Source organism: Hippocampus zosterae, chromosome 4 (genome assembly GCF_025434085.1).
Source record: "Hippocampus zosterae strain Florida chromosome 4, ASM2543408v3, whole genome shotgun sequence".
NCBI classification, from domain to species: domain Eukaryota; kingdom Metazoa; phylum Chordata; class Actinopteri; order Syngnathiformes; family Syngnathidae; genus Hippocampus; species Hippocampus zosterae.
In genome coordinates this window covers 993152-1017308 of record NC_067454.1, presented here as the reverse complement: position 1 = coordinate 1017308, position 24157 = coordinate 993152, and the positions used below count along the sequence as shown (strand labels likewise).

Below are 24157 nucleotides of genomic sequence, written 5' to 3'. Positions count from 1 at the left end.
AAAAAACACCACTTTTCCTAACATGTAAACGCATCCGCATCTTGACATCACGACGACGACTTCCACCTGAAACAATATAAATTTACTATACTGTCATACGTAGTGCGTATATGAGTTTTCAACGACTTTTTACATGCGAGTGTTTGTTATTTTGTTGTCCACCATTGTCACGGTTGTATCCGGTGCACGGTCGAAATGGGGATTTTCAAAACGGTTAAACACAACACATTTTAAATGTATTCTTTTTTTGTCACTCAAAACATGTCACAACCATGGATGTGCACCATTATAAATATAGAGCTGTTTGTGCGTGTGTAAGAGAGATTCCCTTATTGTGCCTCTTGCCCCCCCCCCCCCCCCCACACACACACCCTCGTCTTTTAGAATATGATTCAATCCCCGTGTTGCTAAAATGTCGTTGGGGTTTAATTTTGTCTCTGTTGCAGCCAGATCTCCCTCTCCAGTCTTCAGTCTGTGGTGCAGTATGAATTCAGCCTCGCGACAAGTGACACAACCAGGAAATAAACCAAATTGTTGCTGTAAATTGGGAATTTCTCCATTGTGAAACGAATAAAGATGTTGTTCTTCTTAAATTACTGAGCAGTTGGGAGATGGGTGTCAAAAGACAATTTTACATCTACCGATGCAGTCACTTGTTTTGGGACATGCTAGCTTCTATTGCTCTCCTTCCTTGCAGACAAATTAGCATCCAAAGAGCAGTAGAATGTGCGGATTAAGTAAAAGAGTCGAAAAGCTGCTTTAAGAGAGCTGAGTCAGTAATCTTGCCTCGTTTCCGTTATTTCCTCCTTGTTCATCTCCATGCTGACATTCTCTTAAGAGGTTTACGTGGAAAATGTGATCTTGCAATGACGTGAAAAGCACACTCGCTTGTATAGATGTCATGTTTGAAAAATGGGATTACATGTCGCTTTTTGAAAAGCACAAAAGATTTGTGCAAAGGAAGTCCTTTGGTGGAACGAGACTCAAGCGAGGTTTTCTGCAGGTGAAGCTCAGTCAATTGTTAAATGGTTAAAGGCAATTTATATTGGTACCTTGATTAAAAAAAAAAAAATTGAAACGCATTACTGTCTCTAGACTGCTCAAACAAATGAGGCCAATTCTGACCTATTAATATTAAAATCATTACGTTTCTTTTTTCTCAAAATATTTAATTCAGCGAACTCGAGTGGGCAAATTGAATTTTTTGTCACAGTGAAACCAAAAGTATGAATGCAAGATGACTGACAAAATAAAAAATATCTCTTCAATGGCAAAGAGCAGCAAAATAAAGCACCACATAAACTATAACCAATGCAATGTGTTTAAAAGCGTTCGACCTGATTCGCACAACGGCAAGAAAAAACATTGCCAACATAAAATAAAATGAAAAATCACGTCATGTTTATGTGTGTTGCATTCAAGTTAAACATTCACACAGTGATGTTGCATCTTGACATTTTATTGTCGCCTGTGTTCATGTTGGCGGGAACAGCAGTTTTTTTTTCCTTTCCCTCTGAGCTAGAAAGTCTTTTAAAAGAGTGACCAAAAAGATTACATACAAAAATAGAACTTACATGTTGGGGCAATATATATGCATACATAGTTTTCAAAAATGAAAGTTGACACTGTACATGTTTTTTTTTAGGCACCATTCTGGGAAAATGAAAAAGCAGATTCCCTCTGTTCGTCCCTTTTCCCTTCCTCTCCTCACAAAAACAAAACGTATGTTTTAAACATATACAGCGAACAAATTCAATTCATAATCCACTTTTTCTTTTCAAAGTGTCGTGATAAAAACATGCGCACAAACAGATAAATACGTCTGAACTCAAGCCGCGATCGAGTTTCAACACATTATGTTATTAAATAAACATTAAATATGACAGTAGCTATTAAAAAAAAAAAAAAAAAGAAAAACCACGAGCTGCCTTGCACCAGCATGGTTTTTGTTTGTACGAGGTATCAACTTGGACCAGCGCTCTAGCACCACTGGAGACAGATTTTGTGTTACCTCCGCCAAGGAAGTTTCATTTGAATTGTGGAAAAAAAAAAAAAAGGCAAAATCAATCACATTTGACAACTGGCGGCTTTTGAAGCAATTTTGAGAATAGACTTTTGGAGGAAAACGTCATAGCCGTGCAATATTATTCGATTTCATGAACTATCGATGATCGATTATCCCGCCTTTAGTTATGTAATCGTGGTCAGTTTTTAATTGGAGAGACCACGGGGGGAGGGGGTCTACAAGTCTTTCTAGAAAACTGTAATGTATTTTCCAGGACATTCTTGCTTAGAAGCTATAAAATAAATTAATCGATTTTTAAAGAAAAAAAAAAAAGTAAGATTTTGTCAATGGTGGGGGGGGCGGTCAGATTTGTCATTTGGAGGTGTCACTACTTTTGAGGACAGGGAAACGTATTTTTTTTTAATTGATTTTCTTGGAAAAAAATATGTCATTCATCAAAATATATAGAGTTTTGGTCGAATTGCTTTTTTGAACAAAAAAACTAAACGCTCGCAAAGAGTCTTTTTGGGGGAAAAAGTCACTTTGCGAGTCAGAACTCAAAACACTTTTGTACACTTTGCGTGTACATAAACACGACGGAACTTTGTGGAGCAAAAAAAGGACAAATGAGCGGCATCCACTATGTGGCGCCATTTAAGAATTCTCATGCATGCTCACTTCATTGACTCATTTCGCAATTTTCTGAATACACTGCCCGTCCTTCGTTCTACTGTTTCTGTCGTGGGAGTTAACTTCGTTGAAATTAAAACCTCACTCCATTTTAAATGAAGGGAAAAAAAAACCATGAGAAAAATAAATGTGTGTCATCTAAGAAAAAAAATGGAATGTGATCCAAATTGTGCTTGGCTGGCCTTTGGCGGAGGTCTCGCGTGCATTCTGCGACATACTATTGCTATAAAAACGGCAACCGTTGTTGTTGTTGACGAGACAGCGGAGCCGGTTGACAGACGAGTGACGGGATACGCGTGACCACTGAGGTAAGCGAGCGTGTGAAATATTCGAGTCATTCCTAGGGGGTCATTCGGGGTTCGCCGCGCCCGCCTGCGCGTGTTTGTGCGCGTCCTTACTGTTGAGTATGATGCTGATGAGGTCGCCCTCGTGCTCCTTCATGTGCTCCATAAGCCGCTCCTTACTGGTCGACTCCAGGCCGCAGATGCAGCAGCAGAAGAGCAGCATGCAGTACTCCACGCCGCCACCGTGCGGCTGGGGCGGGACCGCTGAGCTCCTTGGCGGGGTCGGGGCCGAGGGCTCCGAGTTGGATTTGGGGAGCGCGGAGGGAGGTTCCAGAGGTGGTTCCGCCGGGATTTTGGCGTTCTCCTGCGAGCACGCCGTCAGAGATTCCGGTCCCGTCGGCGCCGACACAGGAGCTCTGAGTGAATACGGAAGGCCCGTTTTGAATCGTTCGGTGGATTCAAAACGAATTTTGAATCCAATCCAATGAAAAAATTGAATTTATTTCGATTAGGCGAGTTTAGCGGTTATCATGAGTACTTCATTCAATGCCAGACGTTTTTGAGTTATCTTGCAAGACCAACGATAGCGTGTCCTGTGACAATGAAAGGAAGTTGCCCCCCCCCACCCAAAAAGTCCAGTTTTTTTGCCATTTTTTTGCCATTTTCATATAAAAAGCCATTTATCCATCCATCCATTTTCCGAACCGCTTGATCCTCACTATGGTCGCGGGGGGTGCTGGAGCCTATCCCAGCCGTCTTCGGGCAGTAGGCGGGGGACACCCTGAACCGCTTGCCAGCCAATCGCAGGGCACACAGAGACGAACAACCATACACACTCACACTCACACCTTGGGACAATTTAGAGCGTCCAATCAGCCTGCCATGCATGTTTTTTGGAATGTGGGAGGAAACCGGAGCACCCGGAGAAAACCCACGCAGGCCCGGGGAGAACATGCAAACTCCACACAGGGAGGTCGGAGCTGGTTTATTTTTTTTTTAAACTGCCGCTGCATAAAATATGTGCTTATTTGGTGCTGTGGTCTTTTTTTTTTTTTTTTAAATCACTTCCAGTCATTCCGTTTATATTGTGCAGCAGATTGTCATACATCATGAAAATATCATGTGCGATCACATATGACCAAGTGTGCAACTGTTGACTGTTCACGTGGAAAATGTTATTTTTGTAGCATTTAGTCTGCGAGTACGTACAAAAAAAAAAGAAAAGAAAAAGTACAAAACATTTGTACTTCACACTGACAGCGCCACATTTCTATAGATTACGGGTTGGCTGGTTTGAAGCTTCTTTGGTTGATTGTCCCCCCCCCCCCCGGGACGCAAGAGTAAGTCTTGCGTTGTGCGCTTACCGGCTGCTCTGCGAGATGGCCTCGTTGATGGCCTTGTTGACCTGCTCGTAGTTGTAGTTCTGGTCTCCGGCGTGCTTCCACATGTGTGACTTGAGGGAGGGCGGGTGGCTGCACACGTAGCCGCAAAGCGAGCACCTGAGCGCCGGCAAAAGTGGATGTGAAACGCCGGCTCGGGGCTTGAGAAGAGTTTGGCAGCGGGCCTCGGGGTCTCACCTGTACTGCTCGAGGAACTGCACGGCCTGGTGCTCCTGAGGGTGCCTCCTCATGTGACTCTTCAAACTGTTCATGTTGGTGGTGGCAAAGTCACAGTTGCAGCACCTGCACACAAAAAGTGTCAAGTAGCACCATACATCACCAGCCACTTCACATCGACCAACTGTTGTTGAACGCACCACTTTATAAAAGACACTGTACTGCTTTCATTCATTCATTCATTCACCTTCCGAGCCGCTTGATCCTCACTAGGGTCGCGGGGGGTGCTGGAGCCTAACCCAGCTGTCTCCGGGCAGTAGGCGGGGGACACCCTGAATCGGTTGCCAGCCAATCGCAGGGCACACAGAGACGAACAACCATTCACACTCACACCTAGGGACAATTTAGAGTGTCCAATCAGCCTGCCACGCATGTTTTTGGAATGAGGGAGGAAACCGGAGCACCCGGAGAAAACCCACGCAGGCTCGGGGAGAACATGCAAACTCCACGCAGGGAGGCCGGAGCTCCATCCATGCTCACACTCACACCGCGGGACAATTTAGAGTGTTCAATCAGCCTGCCACTCATATTTTTGGAATGTGGGAGGAAACCGGAGCACCCGGAGAAAACCCACGCAGGCCCGGGGAGAACATGCAAACCCCACACAGGGAGGCCAGAGCTGGAATCGAACCCGGTACCTCTGCACTGTGAAGCCGACGTGCTAACCATCTGGACTACCGGGCCGCCACTGTACTGCTTTGCGTTACATAAATAAATACAAATCAGCCTTGGTGTATTTGCATATTAACTTTTTTAGTATTTCACCTTTTACCCATTATAGCGTTTAGATTTTTTTTTCCAATTCCACCAATGTTGGCGTTCTGACAAGTTAATCCAGCAGTGCGTGCAAAATGCCGTCTAACAACGCAGAGCACACAAACGCCTGAAAAGGAGGTTCAGGGTCCACCTGCCGAGTACGCAAAGTGCATCGAAAAAGCAGTTTTCTCCTGCTCTTGAATCTCTTCAAACTGCACTTTCACACGCTTTGACGCAGGATAAACAAACATTTTCCAGACGCAAACAGCGCAGAAGAAAACGCAACCTTGGGCTCGGTTTGGATTCAAGTGCCGACATTTGAGCTTCCTGCACCAAAAGCAGAGGGAAGAGAGCTTCTACGGTGCTCTACTGCCACCTAGCGGCTTTGTAGATAAAAAGAAAACCAAGCTGCTATACAACAATCTGTGCTTTTATTTCGACAATTGATTCATTTCTGGGGTTGTCAACTTCAGCCGCTCTACAGTTGATATAACCCCCGTTTATTTTATTTTTTTTAAAGATAGTTTTTATTTTTTTTCGCAGTAAAAGCCTCACCGGTAAGGTTTGTCCGAGTTGTGTATGCGTCTGTGGTTCCTGACTCCCACGTAGGTGGCACTGGTGTAGTTGCACGCGTCGCACTTAAACGTCTTCTGAAGAGCGCCTTCTGTGGACGAGAAGAATGATCATCACAGACATACACAGGCAAAGTCCGTGGCCGGTTCTACAACTGACCCCCCGGATCGGTTTCTAACCTTCATCCGGGGCGCGTTCGGCTTCCTCGGCTGCGGCGACCGTTTCATCCACGGCCGCCAGCGCTTGCGCGTCAACGCCGACGAAGCTGTGATGATCCCGCTCGTGACTTCTCAATTGACTCTGAAACACCAAAACACAAAACGTGAGACTCCGGAGCCCGCATGAGACAGGCCTCTTAGAACAGCGCATCAAAAACTCGGCTCAAATCGCACGCTGATGACATATGAGGCTTTGTGCACGTCAACGAGACATGGCGAAAAGACGTGACGGATTCAAATTTTTGTCGCCGCGTCGAGCCGCCAATTGCCAAAATGAGACGCCATTTTGACTACAAAATGGCGCTGCGAGAGTGGCTGCCTTTCCAGCAGCTCCTGTATTTGTTGTTCTACTTCTTTTCCGGCGGCCCGGTAGTCCAGTGGTTAGCACGTCGGCTTCACAGTGCAGAGGTACCGGGTTTGATTCCAGCTCCGGCCTCCCTGTGTGGAGTTTGCATGTTCTGCCCGGGCCTGCGTGGGTTTTCTCCGGGTGCTCCGGTTTCCTCCCACATTCCAAAAACATGAGTGGCAGGCTGATTGAACACTCTAAATTGTCCCGCTGTGTGGATGGTTGTTCGTCTCTGTGTGCCAACCGATTCAGGGTGTCCCCCGCGTACTGCCCGGAGACAGCTGGGATCGGTTCCAGCACCCCCCGCAACCCTAGTGAGGATCAAGCGGTTCGGAAGATGAATGAATGAATGAATGAATTTATATATATGGCGGGCCAGTGATCCAGTGGTTAGAGCGTCGACCTCACAGTGCAGAGGTCATGGGTTCGATCCCCGATCCGGCCTCCCTGTGTGGAGTTTGCATGTTCTCCCCGGGCCTGCGTGGGTTTTCTCCGGGTGCTCCGGGTCTCTCCCACATTCCAAAAACATGCGTGGCAGGCTGATTGAACACTCGAAATTGTTCCTAGGTGTGAGTGTGAGCGTGAATGGTTGTTCGTCTCTGTGTGCCCTGCGATTGGCTGGCGACCGATTCAGGGTGTCCCCCGCCTACTGCCCGAAGACAGCTGGGATAGGCTCCAGCACCCCCCGCGACCCTAGTGAGGATCAAGCGGCTCGGAAGATGAGATGAGACTTCTTTTCCTTTTTGCTGCTGTGAATTGGGAATGTCTCCATTGCGAGACTAATAAAGGTTTTCTTATCTTATCAAATGCTCGCCTTTTAAGGAGTCGCTTGTACAAAGAAATACGGTATATTTTCGAAGTCTGTAAAATGTTGGGAATAAAGTCCATTATGGCGGGAGTAATGAAAGCGTTCATCATGCCTGGTGCTCAGTGCCGATAAAATATTAGAATATGCAACTAAGTAAGGCTCGTTTAACGGTGTTGTTGGCACGTTTGGAAAGTTGTACGCGCACGTTTGCTGACCTTGTAGTGGAAGGCTTGCGCGCACGTTTTGCACTGGTACGTCCTGCTCTTGCAGTGGTGGATCATGTGCGTCTCCAGATCCTTGCTGTCGGCGGCGACGTGCTCGCAGATGGGACACTGGTACGGCTGCCTCTGGCGGTGCACGCGCAGGTGCTGCTTGATGTAGCCCTTGTTGCCGCTGCTGTAGCGGCACAGGCGGCAGCGATACGGCCGCTCGCTGCCGGCCTCGTAGTCCACCAGGCTGCCGTCCGGGGGGGGCGCCCCCGGAATGCATTCCGGGGCGGCGTTGGCGTTGTCCTGCAGCTCCTTGAGGATGTCCTCGTCCGAGGCGTTCTGGTCCGAGCGCTCGCGAAGGCGCTCGATGACGGTGAGTAGAGACGAGCTGATGCCGGCGTTGTTGGTGGAGGCCGTGCCTTCGGGAGTCCTACGCAGTTCAAATGTCAAAAATGAAAATGAATTGTAAAACCAACTGAGAATTTCCCTCTGAATCCCAGATTTTTTTTAGGTTGATTGGTCTTTCATTGCAGTACCAGGGCTCAAATTACACTTGTCAACAGCAAACTTTCATTTTCATGTGTCCGCCGATGTATTTTTATTTGGGGGGGGGGGGGGGGGTCATTTTACATTCATTCATTCATTCATCTTCCTAACCGCTTGATCCTCACTAGGGTGGCAGGGGGTGCTGGAGCCTATCCCAGCTGTCTCCGGGCAGTACGCGGGGGACACCCTGAACCTGTCTCCAGCCAAAACTGAGACGAACAACCATCCATGCTCACACTCACACCTAGGGACAATTTAGAGTGTTCAATCAGCCTGCCATGCATATTTTTGGAATGTGGGAGGAAACCGGAGAACCCGGAGAAAACCCACGCAGGCCCGGGGAGAACATGCAAACCCCACACAGGGAGGCCGGAGCTCCGTCCATGCTCACACTCACACCTCGGGACAATTTAGAGTGTTCAATCAGCCTGCCACTCATATTTTTGGAATGTGGGAGGAAACCGGAGCACCCGGAGAAAACCCACGCAGGCCAGGGGAGAACATGCAAACTCCACACAGGGAGGCCGGAGCTGGAATCGAACCCGGTACCTCTGCACTGTGAAGCCCACGTGCTAACCACTGGACTACCGGGCCGCGTCATTTTACATCTCCCTTTTTATTCTCCAAACATGTAGGAACTCTCGTTTTCCACACCTTGAAACGGATAAAAAGAAAATTCATACTTGCGAAGGAACCCCGGCTCCCCGTCCACATCGTCTTGACGCTCCATCACGGACGCCGCCTCGGGTCTGAGCTCATGGGTCCTCATGGGCATGGCGACCAGGACCTCGGCAGCCAACGAGTGAAGGCGAAGCGATTCCGAGTGCGTCCGCTTGCGTCCGGCCGGCGGAACGTTCTCGTCCGGAGGGGAGTCGCCGCCTCGCGCGCGCTCCTTCTCTTCTTTGACATCCAATAAGCTTTGGCCGGCGTCCGCTTCCGGGTCGAGCAGCAGCGGCGCGGCGGCCATGGCGGTGCCCTCGGCGGACGGCAGACGCTCCACGATCACGTTGATGTGTCCGGCGCTTTTGGGGTCGCTAGTGATCACGCATTAACGTAGAACGGAATTTAGCGTGGGGAAATAAAGCGGCCAAAAGAGAGCGCCAGAAGTATCGGCGACTGTTATCGGCAGCCGAGGTGAGCGCTCGATACCTGGTGGGTTGCCACGTGATGTCAGCAGGATGGATTTTACCTGTTGATGATCTTCTGCGCCGACGTCAGCAGGCTGTCAGCCGTGGACGCCGTCTCGGCCTCCACCTCCGTCTCGGTGGCGACGTGCAACTCCGTCTCAGATTCTTCGGGACTCAAATCCTTGACGGCGAACTCGCCCGGCTCCTCTTTGGACAGGTGGGGCGGACTCGATCTGCAGTCTCGAAGCGCTTTGAAGGCGGTCGAGACGGTCTTGGACTCCGCCTCTTGACCTGCGGACGCTACGACGACTGAGGTAGCTCCCGTCTCTTCCACCTCCTCCTCCTCCTCCTCCTCCTCTTCTTCGAAAACGGGGTAGGAGCAGTCGAGGAGTCCGGCGTGCTTCCAGGCGTGCGTCTTGAGCATACGCTGCTGGCTGCACACGTAGCTGCAGATCAGGCAGCGGTACAAGCCGTACTCCTCGTAAATGTACCACTTCTTTTTCTTCTCCTGCCGCTGCCGCTGGGCGTCGCCCACGCACTGGCGGAGCAGAGCAGAGCAAAACATCGGAAACGTTCGGGAGCACAATTGTGTCACTGAGAGCAAGACTGGGACAACTCCGCTCGGGTCGAGTGGGACAACTGTTGAGCACAACAGTGGGTCAAGGTCGACACAATTGAGTCACGGGGGGGGGGGATGTGCTGCGGAAATGGCCACGAGTCATGACACAAGAATACATCAATAATGTCCGAAGTCTGGGATCATTTTACATGAAAAAAAAAATTAATAATAATATATAGTGCGGGCGGCCCGGTAGTCCAGTGGTTAGCACGTCGGCTTCGCAGTGCAGAGGTACCGGGTTCGATTCCAGCTCCGGCCTCCCTGTGTTGAGTTTGCATGTTCTCCCCGGGCCTGCGTGGGTTTTCTCCGGGTGCTCCGGTTTCCTCCCACATTCCAAAAAACATGCGTAGCAGGCTGATTTAACACTCTAAATTGTCCCTAGGTGTGAGTGTGAGTGCCCTACGATTGGCTGGCAACCGATTCAGGAAGAGAGAGAAGCCTTATCCCCCGCCTACTGCCCGAAGACGGCTGGGATAGGCTCCAGCACCCCCCGCGACCCTAGTGAGGATCAAGCGGCTCGGAAGATGAATGAATGAATGAGTGCAATGTGTCAAGTGGCGGCCCGGTAGTCCAGTGGTTAGCGCGTCGGCTTCGCAGTGCAGAGGTACCGGGTTCGATTCCAGCTCCGGCCTCCCTGTGCGGACTTTGCATGTTCTCCCCGGTCCTGCGTGGGTTTTCTCCGGGTGCTCTGGTTTCCTCCCACATTTCAAAAACATGCGTGGCAGGCTGATTGAACACTCTAAATTGTCCCTAGGTGTGAGTGTGAGTGCGACTGGTTGTTCGTTTCTGTGTGCTCTGCGATTGGCTGGCAACCGATTCAGGGTGTCCCTCGCCTACTGCCCGGAGACAGCTGGGATAGGCTCCAGTACCCCCCGCGACCCTAGTGAGGGTCAAGCGGCTCGGAAGATGAATGAATGAATGAATGTGTCAAGTGCAAAGCGGTATGAACTAATGGCCTACAACAGCACATCCACTTTGGCCAAGACAATCGATCAGTATTAGTCTAGCAGCTCCAGTTGGAACGTCCCCACAAGTGCTCAAGGACTCACACGGTCGTCCGCCGGAAAACTTCCCGTCGTTTTATTGAACAAACGGTAGCAAAATAAACCCTTCATAAGTCATCGGAGTCAACGGGTTGAGCCCGCTGTAGTTGCTCAACGTACAGGAACCCAAACGGTTGACATCATTAGTACTGTCGCAAAGTAAAAAAAGTGATGGCCGTACCTCCGAGCCCAGCGCTTCGGCATCCCTCCCGGGTCCACGTTCAGCCTCCGTGGCGTCGGCGCCGTTGTCCAGGTGCATCCTGACGTGCTCCTCCAGCTGCGCTTGGTCTCGGGAGCTGAAGCAGCACTCGGAGCACATGAGGATGAGGTCCTGGTTGTGCTCGTTGTGCTGCTTCAGGTGCTCCTTGAGCAGCGGAAGGGCGGGCGACAGGTAGGGGCACAGGCTGCATTGGTAGCACGTGACCGCAGGCTTGAGCTCGCCGCGGTGGTTCGCGTGGTTGTTGTTGTTGTTGTTGTTGTGGTCTCCATCATCCGCGAGCGCCACACTCGGCTTCTTGTGAGGAGAGTCTCCTTCTGCTCGCGGCTGGAACCTCTTGTGTCCCGTCAGGGTGCAGCGGCGCTGGGGTCGCTTCTCCACGATTTGACTCAGCTTCTCAATGACCTGGATGAGAGAGTCGGTGTCCGGCTTGCACTCGGAGGCGTCGGCGACGCGCTGCTGCTGCCGCTGCTGCTGCTGCCGCTGCTGCTGCTGCTCGTGGGGCTCCGACGAAGGCGCAGATGAGGAAGCGGCAGCGGCGGCGATGAGGACGGCGACGCTGTTGATGTCCTCCATGTCCTGACGTGAGACACGTGCCATCCACAAAAGTGTCCAAGTGAGGTGCAAAAGCGGGATTGAATATTTTTGGAGAGTCTGTTTGTGCATTAATTAACTGAATAAAATTCTATGTTGCATGAAAGTGGAAAGCAACATCATTTTTTTTGGTCTAATTACTAAGTATGAACGGATTATTGTTTAATTATGAAACAAAACAACTAAGCAATATCACACGGGAGGGAGTGATGTACTCGCCGGCTGTTTTGAAACTGAAAGTTACTTCTTGGGTACCGATTCATGCAAAGGCCTCCCATGTCATGCGATGATGAGAAAAGATGACGCAGTTCGTGGAGTGAATGACAAATGTCATGTAAAAAAAAAAGCCACTGAAGTTCCGCTGGTGACTTTTTCATCTTTCATTCATTCATTCATTCATCTTCCGAACCGCTTGATCCTCACTAGGGTCGCGGGGGGTGCTGGAGCCTATCCCAGCTGTCTCCGGGCAGTAGGCCTGAATCGGTTGCCAGCCAATCACAGGGCACACAGAGACGGACAACCATTCGCACTCACACTCACACCTCGGGACAATTTAGAGTGTTCAATCAGCCTGCCACGCATGTTTTTGGAACGTGGGAGGAAACCGGAGCACCCGGAGAAAAGCCACGCAGGCCCGGGGAGAACATGCAAACTCCACACAGGGAGGCCGGAGCTGGAATCGAACCCGGTACCTCTGCACTGTGAAGCCGACGTGCTAACCACTGGACTACCGGGCCGCCGCTGGTGACTTTATTGTGCCCATGTCAATAAATGATTACCGGTACTTTGTCTGCTCAAGCCACATCTCTATCTACTTTGAGTTGTTTTCAAGCTTGAGGCGTAATAATACAGTAATAATGTAATAATAGCTTTGCGCTCAACAAAACAGGGCCAGATTTCAAAGGGAGTCAATTAAATTTGCGAGTAAATCACCATTTTGGTTTTGATACTTTTGCCGTGCTTGTTTGGTGCAACGAAATTGTGTCAATGTCAAATCTGTGCATTGGCACAACCGATTTTGGAATGCTCCGTTCATCTTGCAGCGGGGAAGCGTGATGACAAGTGTGACTTGGAAAAGACAACACTCACACACGTGCTTTTGTTGACGTCGCTATTGGAAGGGGAAATGACCGCACGTCCCTTCCTTTCATCTGTCTGGAATCCTTCACTTTCTCTTTACTAATCGCCTTCCTCTTTTTTCACCACTTCTGCTTCGCGGAGTTACTCACGCGTGTGGAATCCACAACTGGAACACCCTCAGCCATTCACGAATTGGTCATATGAAAGTTGTGCGCGTTTGGAAGCTTTTTAAGGCTCGATTTGAGTACTTCTTTGTGAAGGCGAGGCCCGGACAGCCTCCAGCGCGCACCTGTTCGGCCGCATCTAAAAATATGTCACCTTGTTTCATTTCCGTTTGTGGAATTAGAGTTAAAACACACCCAAACGTTGAGTACCCTGACAGGCAGACACGTCTTTGGTGGTGCTAAATGGCGAGAGAGCGTGGTAGTTTCAAAACAAAAGCGTCAAAGGTGAAACATCAAGTTTGGCCACGTTAGCATCAGTTAGCGCTGAGGCTAACCCAGTACATCAGCGTGTAAAAACCCGCCGGAAAAGCATGACTTTTCATCTGCGGTTAATGGGTAACCAACGCATTACTACACTGAGACTTGTGAATGACATTAAATACTCACCGAGTCGCCGCGCTCTTTGTCCTCCAAGCATGCAAGTGCTCGCGTTAGTTTTATACGACAGTCATTAAAAAAAAAGAAAAAAAAGTCGCCTCGGTCGCTCACATTGCAAAATGGCGAGAATGGAGCCTAGGTCACGTGACTCTGAGTTTGTGGTCAGGTGACCAAAAGCGGCTTGGTGATTGGACTGGCTGACGGTCCAGGAACCCGCGGATGGTGCCTTTCGAGGCAATTTGCAAAATACAAAGCCATATTCTTTTCAACGAAATTGAACGAAGCTAAATATTCAAAAATAGCAATCATACTCATCATAATATAGAAATTATAAATGCAATTTCGGTATTTTTAATTTTTTATGCGCGAGTGTGTTGTGTGTGTGTGTGCGTGTGTATGTGTGTTTGGGACCGGGAGTGACAGTAGTGGTGGTGGGAGGAGGGGGCAATAGTTGTGTTATTATTGGATTTTAACTACAGTTTTCATTTATTGACACAAATAATGTACTTTTTTGTCCAATCACGCAAGCATTCATTTACGTCACCCAAACACGTCATTATATGTTGACGTTATAATGTCAACATATAATGAAAGCATCTTTTTGCCCATTTATATCCAAACGTGAAGTGGTCGGGCCCTATTTCGGTTGTAGTGCAAAGTGCAGTCATAACTGTGCGCAAGGGTGGAGTTTTATTTTTATTTATTTTAGTATTTTCGGAGACGAGGCGTTTTCACCATTGTGGAAGTATACACACACACTATATATATATATATGGATACATTTTTTTTCCCAGATAGTTCCCCTCCTCTAATGCACCTGGTTCGAATTATCAGATCACCAGCAAGCTCTGCAGAAGCCTGGTAACTACTCATTTTAATCCGGTGTGTCGGAGGAGGAAAACGTTTCAAATACAATACAATACAATACAATACAATACAATACAATACATCGTGATTTAAACACGCAGGTTAGCGGCCCTGGAGGACCGGATTTGGCAACCCTTAGTGTATTCCGTCAGTGTTTTTCCTTCCTGACGTCCACCTGATGTAAATCCTTTGCTTTGTCTTTCGCCTCCATCAGCGTGCTCTGGGCTATGACCGGTCGCTCATCAGCGTCACTCATCTCGACGCCGACCTCAAAAGTACCCCGGTGGGCGCCCGGCGTCCAACCCCATCTGACGGCTCATAAAGTTCCCATGGCGCATTAGAGCCTAGCCCCGGGCGTAGAAAAGGATGGTGGCCGAAAGCAGCTTATTTCTGTTGCCCTATTAAAGTCATACTTCAGTCCAGCTTCACAGTTCTTGTTTCAGTCCAGCTGGGAGAGCTAAGCAAAAGGGACACACGGATGAGTTTTTCTTATATTTCAAGCTACACTACACACATTTTGCAGCGTGCATGACATATAGACACGCTCATGACAAACGAATAATCAAAACGACATGACTGGCAGCTGGCATTCTTGTTAAAGTGTAAATAATTAGGAAATGGAATTCAAGAAAATAACACGAGTCAATATGTTTTTAATCAGACATGCAAACAAACTTTTGGGTGCCCTTGTTTTTTCTCTGGCACATCAAACGTAAGGTTTGATTCAAAATTAGGCGTTTTTTTTCTGAAACGTCATAGTTATACACGACACGGTATTATAAAATCCCCACTGCACACGTTTTCATAGGTCACACTGAGAAACAGAACATTGAAAATATCTGAAAAATCGGATGTTCTCGAAAAAAAAAGTAAATCAGCCATTCAATCGTGCTGCAGTCCCAATTCTGAACAGCAGGTGGCAGCCATGGCATGCGGGTCGTATGAAGACGCCTGCGGTGCATTTCACATATTTTCACTTTGCATTGAGTCGAGTTTTTGCAGCAATATAAAATGTGAAAGAATTGTAAAATGATCAACCTGATACATGCTATGAGCCATTCGAATAAAATTAGAATGTAATTCAAAATAATGCTTACAAATTTAGCAAATGTCGTGATTTGAAATCGTTCATTTTTGAAGTCACATTTTGGTTGAGCTTATCGAATGCTTCAAATTCAATTTAAAAATGCATCCTTTTGAGACGCGGCACCGATATTGTATTTGTATGTTAAATTAGGTTTGTGAAGGTGGCACAGTGGGTGTGGGCAACTGGTTAGCACCTTGTCCTCATCGTACAGAGGTGCAGAGTTCGAATCTGGACTCTGGCCTTCCTGGGTGGAGTTTGCACGGTCTCCCCGTGCAGTGTGTACATCAGTTTTCTCCTATGTTGCAGGGTAGTTCACGTGCACACTCTAAAAAAAAGCAAAAATGAAAAGAATCTCCAATCTGATCTCATGTACATTTTATTCATGTGACAAAAAGGCGAAAAAGAGACACACACTTCATTTCTTATATATTGCTTTGTAATTATGAAATGAAGTGTAACAGGAAGTAAATGTGTGTGCGCGCACACACGCAACAATAATTGCATTTTTTTCTGTCACATTGTTGTTGTTTTTTTTTGCATGCAGTAAAACGTGGATGTATGACCTCCATCTAGGCACAGGACTAAACAAAGACGCATGCACACAGCACTTGGGTCATTTTCTTCCCAGCCGCTGCTTTATTGTGGCTCCTGTGTGATTTCTCTTTTTCCGGCCGTATTGAGAACAAAAAACGGCAGCAAGGATGGTCGCAATGTTGTTCTATGGCTGGAGCATCTTTTATTTTTTGCAGAGTGGGTGGGCCTGTTTTGCAAATTCTCAAATTTGGCTTCACCCGCATCCTTTTAATGAAACCTCACACAACTTTGGCGATTCTGCATCATGACGTGGTTCCAATTTGGTAGCAATTGGAGAATATCCGTCAGATGATTTTGTTTTTTGGAGGACCGCTGGACATGACTAATTTGAACAAAATAGGGTGGCTTGAAAACAAGATGGCTTTTGGTTGCCAGTTCACGTATGACAGACCTGCCCACCAAATGTCATGCTGGCTAAGTGTAAAAGGTGAGGAGCGGTTCAATAAAATCCCTCGAAAGTTTGTTTTTGAAGAAAATGGCACAAAATGAAACCCCCCCGCCACCTAGCAGGCTTCCCGCAACTCTACTTTTAGTGTTTCTACTCATGATACACCACATGCCTATCCTACTAATATCCTCCTAATTAAAACTACCAGTCAAAAGCGGAAAAACACAAAATGCTGTAACAAGTTTGTCGATGGTGCCTGTGATCATTTGAACATGTGTAAATTCAAGGGGGGGGGGGGTGCATAAAAAGTCAAAACCAGCTACGTGTACATTTAATTGCTTCCTTTTAATGACTCCGAAGTGTAAAAGTAATTTATCTGCACCGTTAATGAGCATCAATTTGATTGGACGCTTGGCCAGGACATATCAGGAGGTCTTATTACCGAAATAAACAATTATTTATAACAAATCAGACGCCTAATGCATCAAATTAACAACACAATTTCACATTTATGACATTTACTTAAGGTATTCCGCCGCAAAGGACCTCTTTTCTTTATTTGTGTGTGTGCGTGTATGTTCTTTTTATAGGTGGTCGCTTTATGTGTGAGATTAACAGCGGCCGGTGTGTTTTTTTTGCTTCTTTTCTTTTGCGTGATTTACGGTGGCCGTAAAGTGGTACTTTTATTGAGCCGGAGCAAATCATGAAATGGTGGACTTTTAAGTGCAATGTTCATCTCACGTGCCAGGAAATATCACCTCGTAAAAGTCAAAGTTATCCACAAAGTCAATGAGTCAAAATATTTACATGAAGCAATCTTTGACGCCTCCGTGTCAAGCCTGTGCGCTAGCTGGATGCTAACGCGCAAGACTTGAATCGGAGAACGTTGGGGGCACCGAAAGGTCAGAATATTCAACTCCCGGTGCAAAGTTTCCCACTAATAACGCTCTTCATCGTCGCTTTTGGAGCAACATGACAACGGCTACGACAGGTTTGTCTTTGATGGTAGTTAACATAAACGATGCAAAGATGGTCCCTTCAAAATAAAATGGACAAAACTTCCTGATGGTATTTTGTGCATCCACTCATGATGTAAATGGCTCAGCGGTGTCCAGACAACAGTCCCGGGGACATTTGCGGACTGCCATCAATTTTTCATGAACCCCCCCCCCCCCACCCGAAACATCCAAGAATGGCATTTGAACACCATGGAAAGAGGCGGAGGAGACAGGGATGCGACATAGGGCAAAGGTGGAGGTGGCAGAACAGAACAGAATTAACATGACATGTATGCAAGGTGCGGCCCGGTAGTCCAGTGGTTAGCACGTCGGCTTCACAGTGCAGAGGTACCGGGTTCGATTCCGGCTCCGGCCTCCCTGTGTAGAGTTTGCATGTTCTCCCCGGGCCTGCGTGGCTTTTCTCCGGGTGCTCCGGTTTCCTCCCACATTCCAAAAATATGCATGGCAGGCTGATTGAACACTCTAAATTGTCCCTAGGTGTGAGTGCCAGCACGAATGGTCGTTCGTCTCTGTGTGCCCTGCGATTGGCTGGCAACCGATTCAGGGTGTGTCCCCGCCTACTGCCCGGAGACAGCTGGGATAGGCTCCAGCACCCCCCGCGACCCTAGTGAGGATCAAGCGGTTAGGAAGATGAATGAATGAATGTATGCAAGGTTGGATGGTAATAAAAGAGAAGGAGATCGTAATAGGCTGGCCAGGTAGAGATGGGAAGGAGTTAACTTTCCGGGTTGAAATTGGATCGAAACCTGGATTTGGACCGCCAATTAAACAATCCCCCCCCCTTGCCCCAACCAAGCAGATTCTGATTTGAATCAAACTTGCTGTACTTGTTGATAGTGATGGCTAAAAGAGCCGTGGCCACCATATTTGTTGAAGTTGAATAAACCCACTGGGCCATTTGGTACCGAACGATCCAATTCTGTCACGTCTGATCTCTTATCAGACATTAGAACACAATAACACATAACATATTCTAGGTCAGATTTTAGCATTGTAACACTAACCAACCAATCAGCAGCAGCTTCTTGTAACGTGTGTGTGTGCGTGTGTGTGTGTGTGTGTGTGTGTGTGTGTGTGTGTGTGTGTGCATGTGCGTAGGCCAGCATGTACCGTTATGTATGCTCATCTGTTTGCTTGCCAGCCGCAGCGCGGCTGAGCAATGGCCTAATAGGATAATGAATTCTATGTGGTGGTGTTGGCGGCCGCAACATCAGGACGGCTGCTGTGCGTGCGCTTGTGTGTGTGTGCTTGTTTGTGTGCGAGTGTGTGCAAGGGGGGCAACGGTGGGGGTTAATACAACGTGATAAATATTTGATTTCTGCTGGGGCTGCTCCTGCACCTACAGAATGGGAAATGGCTGTAATGCGATTCACAACAGATTGTCCTTGGGGAGGCCCTACATTTTGTGTGCGTGTGTGCGTGTGTGTGTGTGTGAAAGTGCGCTGACCGCCGATGTACAGCCAGGGGAAATAAAGGAACAAATCGGCTTACAAATCAGCAAGCACACACACTGGCCGGGCCACCACTTGTCGGACCCCCACCGCCATCAGAAGCAGTGACCATGAACCAGGCCGTCAGGTGCATTTCAGACCCCGACGCCATATTAATGTCGTCATCATCATCATCGTCATCATCGTCATCATCATCAGTGATTGTTGTCTGGTGGAAGGATTTGACTGGAAGTGAATGTGAGTCGTAGAGTAAATGAGTGTTAGGCACATCATGACTTTTTCATTCATTCATTCATTCATCTTCCGAGCCGCTTGATCCTCACGAGGGTCGCGGGGGGTGCTGGAGCCTATCCCAGCTGTCTCCGGGCAGTAGGCGGGGGACACCCTGAATCGGTCGCCAGCCAATCGCAGGGCACACAGAGACGAACAACCATTCGCACTCACACTCACACCTAGGGACAATTTAGAGCGTCCAATCAGCCTGCCATGCAAGTTTTTGGAATGTGGGAGGAAACCGGAGCACCCGGAGAAAACCCACGCAGAACATGCAAACTCCACACAGGGAGGCCGGAGCTGGAATCGAACCCGGTACCTCTGCACTGTGAAGCCCACGTGCTAACCACTGGACTACCGGGCCGCCCATGACTTTTTCAATCATTTAAAAAAAGGGCATTTTGAATATTTATCACCCCAAGTACATTTACAAAAAAATGTCATGTTTTTTTTTTTTTTACCATTTTGACTCTTTAACATTTGACCAGTTTTTGTGAAATGTTTTTTCAATGTTCACAATTTAAAGAATATAGGTATTTTTTATTCTTAATTCAAATTTCCCTGTATTGGTTTTCCCAATTCACAATTACAATTATTTTAATTCTTCATTTTAAAAAAATTATACAATTTTCAATTTTTTGTTTTTTTTTAATCAGTTGCTGAGGTGACACATGTTTTTCACATCACGTGGCAATTTTAAATCCAAAATCAAGTCATGATAATGACCTCCACCAAAATAAACCTTAACACAATCCAACTGGGGTTTTTTTTTTTTTGTTACTGCTTGTTTTTTTTTTTTTTTTTCACCAGAATGCACGTGTGCAAGTTAAGGCTGCAAAACGGGTTTCGGTTGAGGGGTTCAAGCCAATGTTCGGGTAACATGCGGCGTACTTTCAATGCGACCATTCATTGTGTATCTGCGGTACCCACACCTGGGATGCCCGAAGAAAGGCGCATCTAATCAAAAAGGGGCCGGTGGTGCGATTTCAAAGTGCTAACAGCAAGAGACCAGGCGGCAAAGCCTCCCTGTTACTTCCTGGTTGCCAAACACTTCCAAATATGGGCAAGCTTGTACCAGGGTGCTGTCGTCCCGCGGCTTTTTGCGAACAAAGTCGTTTTGGCTCTCCGGTGTATAGCGTGGCGCACCTCTCCGTGATGAGGATGTGAACTTTAGCTTTTCATGATAGCTGCCACATGCTTGCTATTTGTAATCAAAAGGTAGCATCTTTTACGCTGAACATTATTTTGTCATAAATGCTGCTTGTAAATGTCAGATTTTGGACATTTATTCCGCCACTCACGGTCAAGACGGTCAGATGCGTTTACGTTGGAGATGATTGAAGACACATTAGCTTGTATGCTATTAGCCTTGTTTATGAGATCCATATGTAGCCATAAACACTCCATTAGCTTCTAGGTGCACCTCCCACCCCCATGCCCCCACCTCCGACAACCCGAAGCCTGAAGTACCTTTATCCACCGAGCTTATGATTTAGTGGACGCAATAAGAAGATTCTGTGTGAGTGTGTGTGTGTGTGTATGTGTGGTGAAATATGCATTTGATATTTGGAGGTGTGCAGGTTGGCGAGGTCGTGGGTCGAAGGGGTGTCCGGACATTTTATGTGACAACGGCAAAAATGAATGCTCCAATAAGACGAGAGCTGCTGTTGCAATGCGCAAAATTGTCGCAAATTACCGAGGCCATTTCGCTGTGACCTGCCATCTTCAGACCGCGTGATGCTCCGAGCACCTCCGCCAACATGTCAGCGTCACTCTCAAGAGTTAATTTTGATCATCATCAGCTTGTAGGTGTGAAATGATTTTAACATGGGAGGTTTTTGTTAATTAAATGCAATACCTGGATTTAAACAACCCGAATGATTAAAAAAAAAACTTAAAAATATTGAATTGGCATATTAACATTCATTGTATGTATTCTTAGTATATATTGGATTCACTCATGTTCGTGGTTCATACCTGCAGATTCAACGATTTGAAGCCTTTTTTTTTTTAAATATTGACAATTTTGAGGGACGGAACAAACAGCTTGTTTTTTTGCCACAAACGCTTTCTGGCAGTCTATCTACACTAATTAAATATTTTTGGGGGGGCTTGAAATTTTTTGAATGGACTCAATGCAACTGTAAGGGTCGGAAAATATTTTATCCATCCATTATCTGATCCGTTTATCTTCATAAGGGTCGCGGACTTGCTGGAGCTAATTCCAGCCTTTTATAGTATAGTATTAATAACAATATTATATATAATATTGGGCGGCCCGGTAGTCCAGTGGTTAGCACGTCGGCTTCACAGTGTGGAGGTGCCGGGTTCGATTCCAGCTCCGGCCTCCCTGTGTGGAGTTTCCATGTTCTCCCTGGGCCTGCGTGGGTTTTCTCCGGGTGCTCCGGTTTCCTCCCACATTCCAAAAATATGCATGGCAGGCTGATTGGACGCTCTAAATTGTCCCTAGGTGGGAATGTGAGCGTGGTTGGTTGTTCGTCTCCGTGCGCCCTGCGATTGGCTGGCAACCGATTCAGGGTGTGTCCCCGCCTACTGCCCGGAGACAGCTGGGATAGGCTCCAGCACCCCCCGCGACCCTAGTGAGGATCGAGCGGTTCGGAAGATGAATGAATGAATATAATGAATGAATATATAATATTGTTATTAATATCATCATAAAATTGGAGGACAATCAGTGCATGATATGGAGGAAAAGTGTTTTTGTTCACACACTCACCAGTCGTGCAGTTGGCTTTCACAATAACAAGCCGAGGATATGCGAGTAGAAGCTGAAACTACAGCATGAAATCAAAATCTATTTTTGTAGCTACAGGTACGTGACACGAGGTGTGGTGAAAAAGGTGTGCAGCCGCTGCTGATTAAAACTCTGTCATTTTTTTGGTGTAATAATAAAATTGAATTTGTCAGTGGGACACCAGCAAAAGGGCAGCCGAGTTCTCCATTAATTGGCCTCAAAGCAGACGCAGACGGACGCTAACAACTACGGCAAGTCAGTCAGTAATATGAACTGGACTTTTATTTAGCACAGAAGAAGCTCGATGGAGTTATTAAGAGTTCGGTGATGGCACGACATTTTAAAACGCCCAAAGAGTCATCTGTGACATTAACGCTGATTCCAGAGTGTTACTTTGTCCCAGTGTGAAAATGAAGTGGGAGGAAACTTGAAATTGAGACTTCAACACGTGAAAAGGAATGGAAAGGTCCACTTGTTTTAAAGGACTGACTTTTTTTTCTTCAAAACTAATACAGCACGTGGGAATATTTGTATTTGGGAAATGTATTGATCGAAGACGAATTGGTTGAACAAGTCTAAGCAGACACTTTCATGACTGGATCCATTCATCTTAAAAAAGAAATAAAAAAATACATCAATAAAGACTTTCGTCCTCATTTGTTTTTACACATTGAGAGTCTTGACATATTCATGTGATTCGAGGCTGTCAAAGAAAGGAAATCACCTGTCGAGTGCTTCGTCAGCAAAATGTCAATGAGAGCCATTTTGGAATCCTGTTCGCTGCTCTTCTTCTAGAGTTGTTTTTCCTTGCTCAGGGCGTTGCCTGCAGTCCTCCTCTTCCTCGCGTCTTACATTTGCTTCCCCTTTGTTTGCATCCCTCCTTTTCTTTCTCTCTCCACACTCTGCCCGCTTTTGCCCGGCTGGACTTTGACCATTCGAACGAGACCCGGAAGTCGCGTGCATGTGCGGTTGCTGCACTGCAGCAGTTGGCCTAGGGATGTCGCTGTTTGCCAGGAAAGACGCGGAGGGCCCTTGTTTGACTCTCAAACAAGAACCGAGCGATGACAGTCGAGCGATGAGTCCAACTTTGACTTTTCGTACATGCGCCTTATGATATTGACTTCAAATAAAATAGCCTTTATTTACATCTATTAATCATAATATCATCACCCAAATATAATATATTTGATATTATATATATCAAGATAAGATAAGATATCCTTTATTCGTCCCACAATGGGGAAATTTACAGCCTCCAGCAGCTGGAGGTGGTGATATTTATATTTAGCTTATCAAATGATACATCATATTCATTATTTTGGGGATTTCTAAAAAAAAATGTGGAAACTTGCCGGGAAAATGATGCGTTCCACTTTTCGAGATGCCCTCATGAGATGTAACGTAGGAAACGTTGCCATGGCGTGAATCAGTTGACATGTGTGGTGTTCCAGATGTCACCGGGAAAAAAAAAAGGTGGCCATTAGGATGTCCCAAAGTTCGGGAATATTTGATGGTTTAGATGGCTTGAATCAGTTGGGAAATGTGCAACGGGGAGAATTTGGTGGATGATGAAAAGGACTCCCAAGGTGTGCAAGTCCTCGAGAGTGGGGAGGGTGGTGCCCATCGAAGACAGATTTTGTCCTTTTTTTTTGTCAAAGGGAAAACCAAAAAAAAAATCATAGCAATTTGGGGACTGTTTCTGAAGATGTCTGGAATGTTGGGTTCGGTTTCTGGACTTTAAAATCACTTGAGAAATGAGGAAGATGAGGATGGAAAAGTTTGTGACTCTTCTCAAGTGGTTGGGAAATGTGGAAGGAGAAGGTCATCTTCTAAAATGTCTCATTTAGTGTCGGAAAATGGCAATTTTGTAACCCTTTTTCCGTTGGGAAATTTATTTTGTGACCAAAATTGTGAGAAGAGGAAGAAACTGGAGAAGTTGAATCCCCCCCCCCCCCCTCCACCCACCGCCCGAAAACTGCCAAGAATAATCGATGCAAAACAAGAACTATTTTGCTGCTAAATAACATCAAGTTTTGGGACCCGGAGTTTGGTCAAAGAGATTCATCAGCATGCGGCGCGCGTGCTGCGGCGGCCATTTTACCTGAGCAGATAAGAGTCGCTTGCATATTCATACGAGGTGGCGGCGGAGATGATAAGAGCGAGTGACGCCTTTAATTGGGAATGATGGAGAGTAACCAGGCACAAGTGGACCGGCCATGACCCAGCATGCCTTGCTGCATTTATTGAGGGTATTAGACTTGGGGGCTCTTGGTACCACACTCATCCATCACACACACACACACACATACACACACGACGATATAAAGAATATTCTTCAGGGAATAAAGTCTGCTCATTGAAGAGGTTGACGTAAAGAACGAGATCCCGGA

The 24157-nt window shown here is 47.0% G+C and overlaps 1 protein-coding gene and 1 long non-coding RNA gene across 3 annotated transcripts; both read right to left on the bottom strand.

Moving 5' to 3' along the window:
- Positions 1 to 1443: 1443 nt before the first annotated feature.
- Positions 1444 to 13464, bottom strand: znf507 (zinc finger protein 507). Of its 2 annotated transcripts, none has more exons than XM_052062638.1 (10): positions 13343 to 13464; positions 11022 to 11636; positions 9241 to 9716; positions 8735 to 9085; positions 7512 to 7935; positions 6104 to 6224; positions 5907 to 6015; positions 4557 to 4661; positions 4344 to 4478; positions 1444 to 3395 (listed from the first exon to the last, which is right to left on the bottom strand). In XM_052062638.1, the coding sequence occupies exons 2-10, from the start codon at positions 11631 to 11633 to the stop codon at positions 3044 to 3046; spliced, it is 2685 nt and encodes an 894-aa protein (XP_051918598.1). In that variant the 5' UTR covers positions 11634 to 11636; positions 13343 to 13464; the 3' UTR covers positions 1444 to 3043. The 2 variants fall into 2 exon arrangements, with proteins under 2 accessions (XP_051918598.1, XP_051918600.1); XM_052062640.1 differs by having other exon boundaries at positions 5907 to 6012.
- Positions 13465 to 14272: 808 nt separating this feature from the next.
- Positions 14273 to 22799, bottom strand: LOC127599122 (uncharacterized). The gene is made up of 3 exons (XR_007962003.1): positions 22492 to 22799; positions 15481 to 15612; positions 14273 to 14657 (listed from the first exon to the last, which is right to left on the bottom strand). It is a non-coding gene; the product is annotated as an uncharacterized LOC127599122 (long non-coding RNA).
- Between the last annotated feature and the right edge of the window lie 1358 nt (positions 22800 to 24157).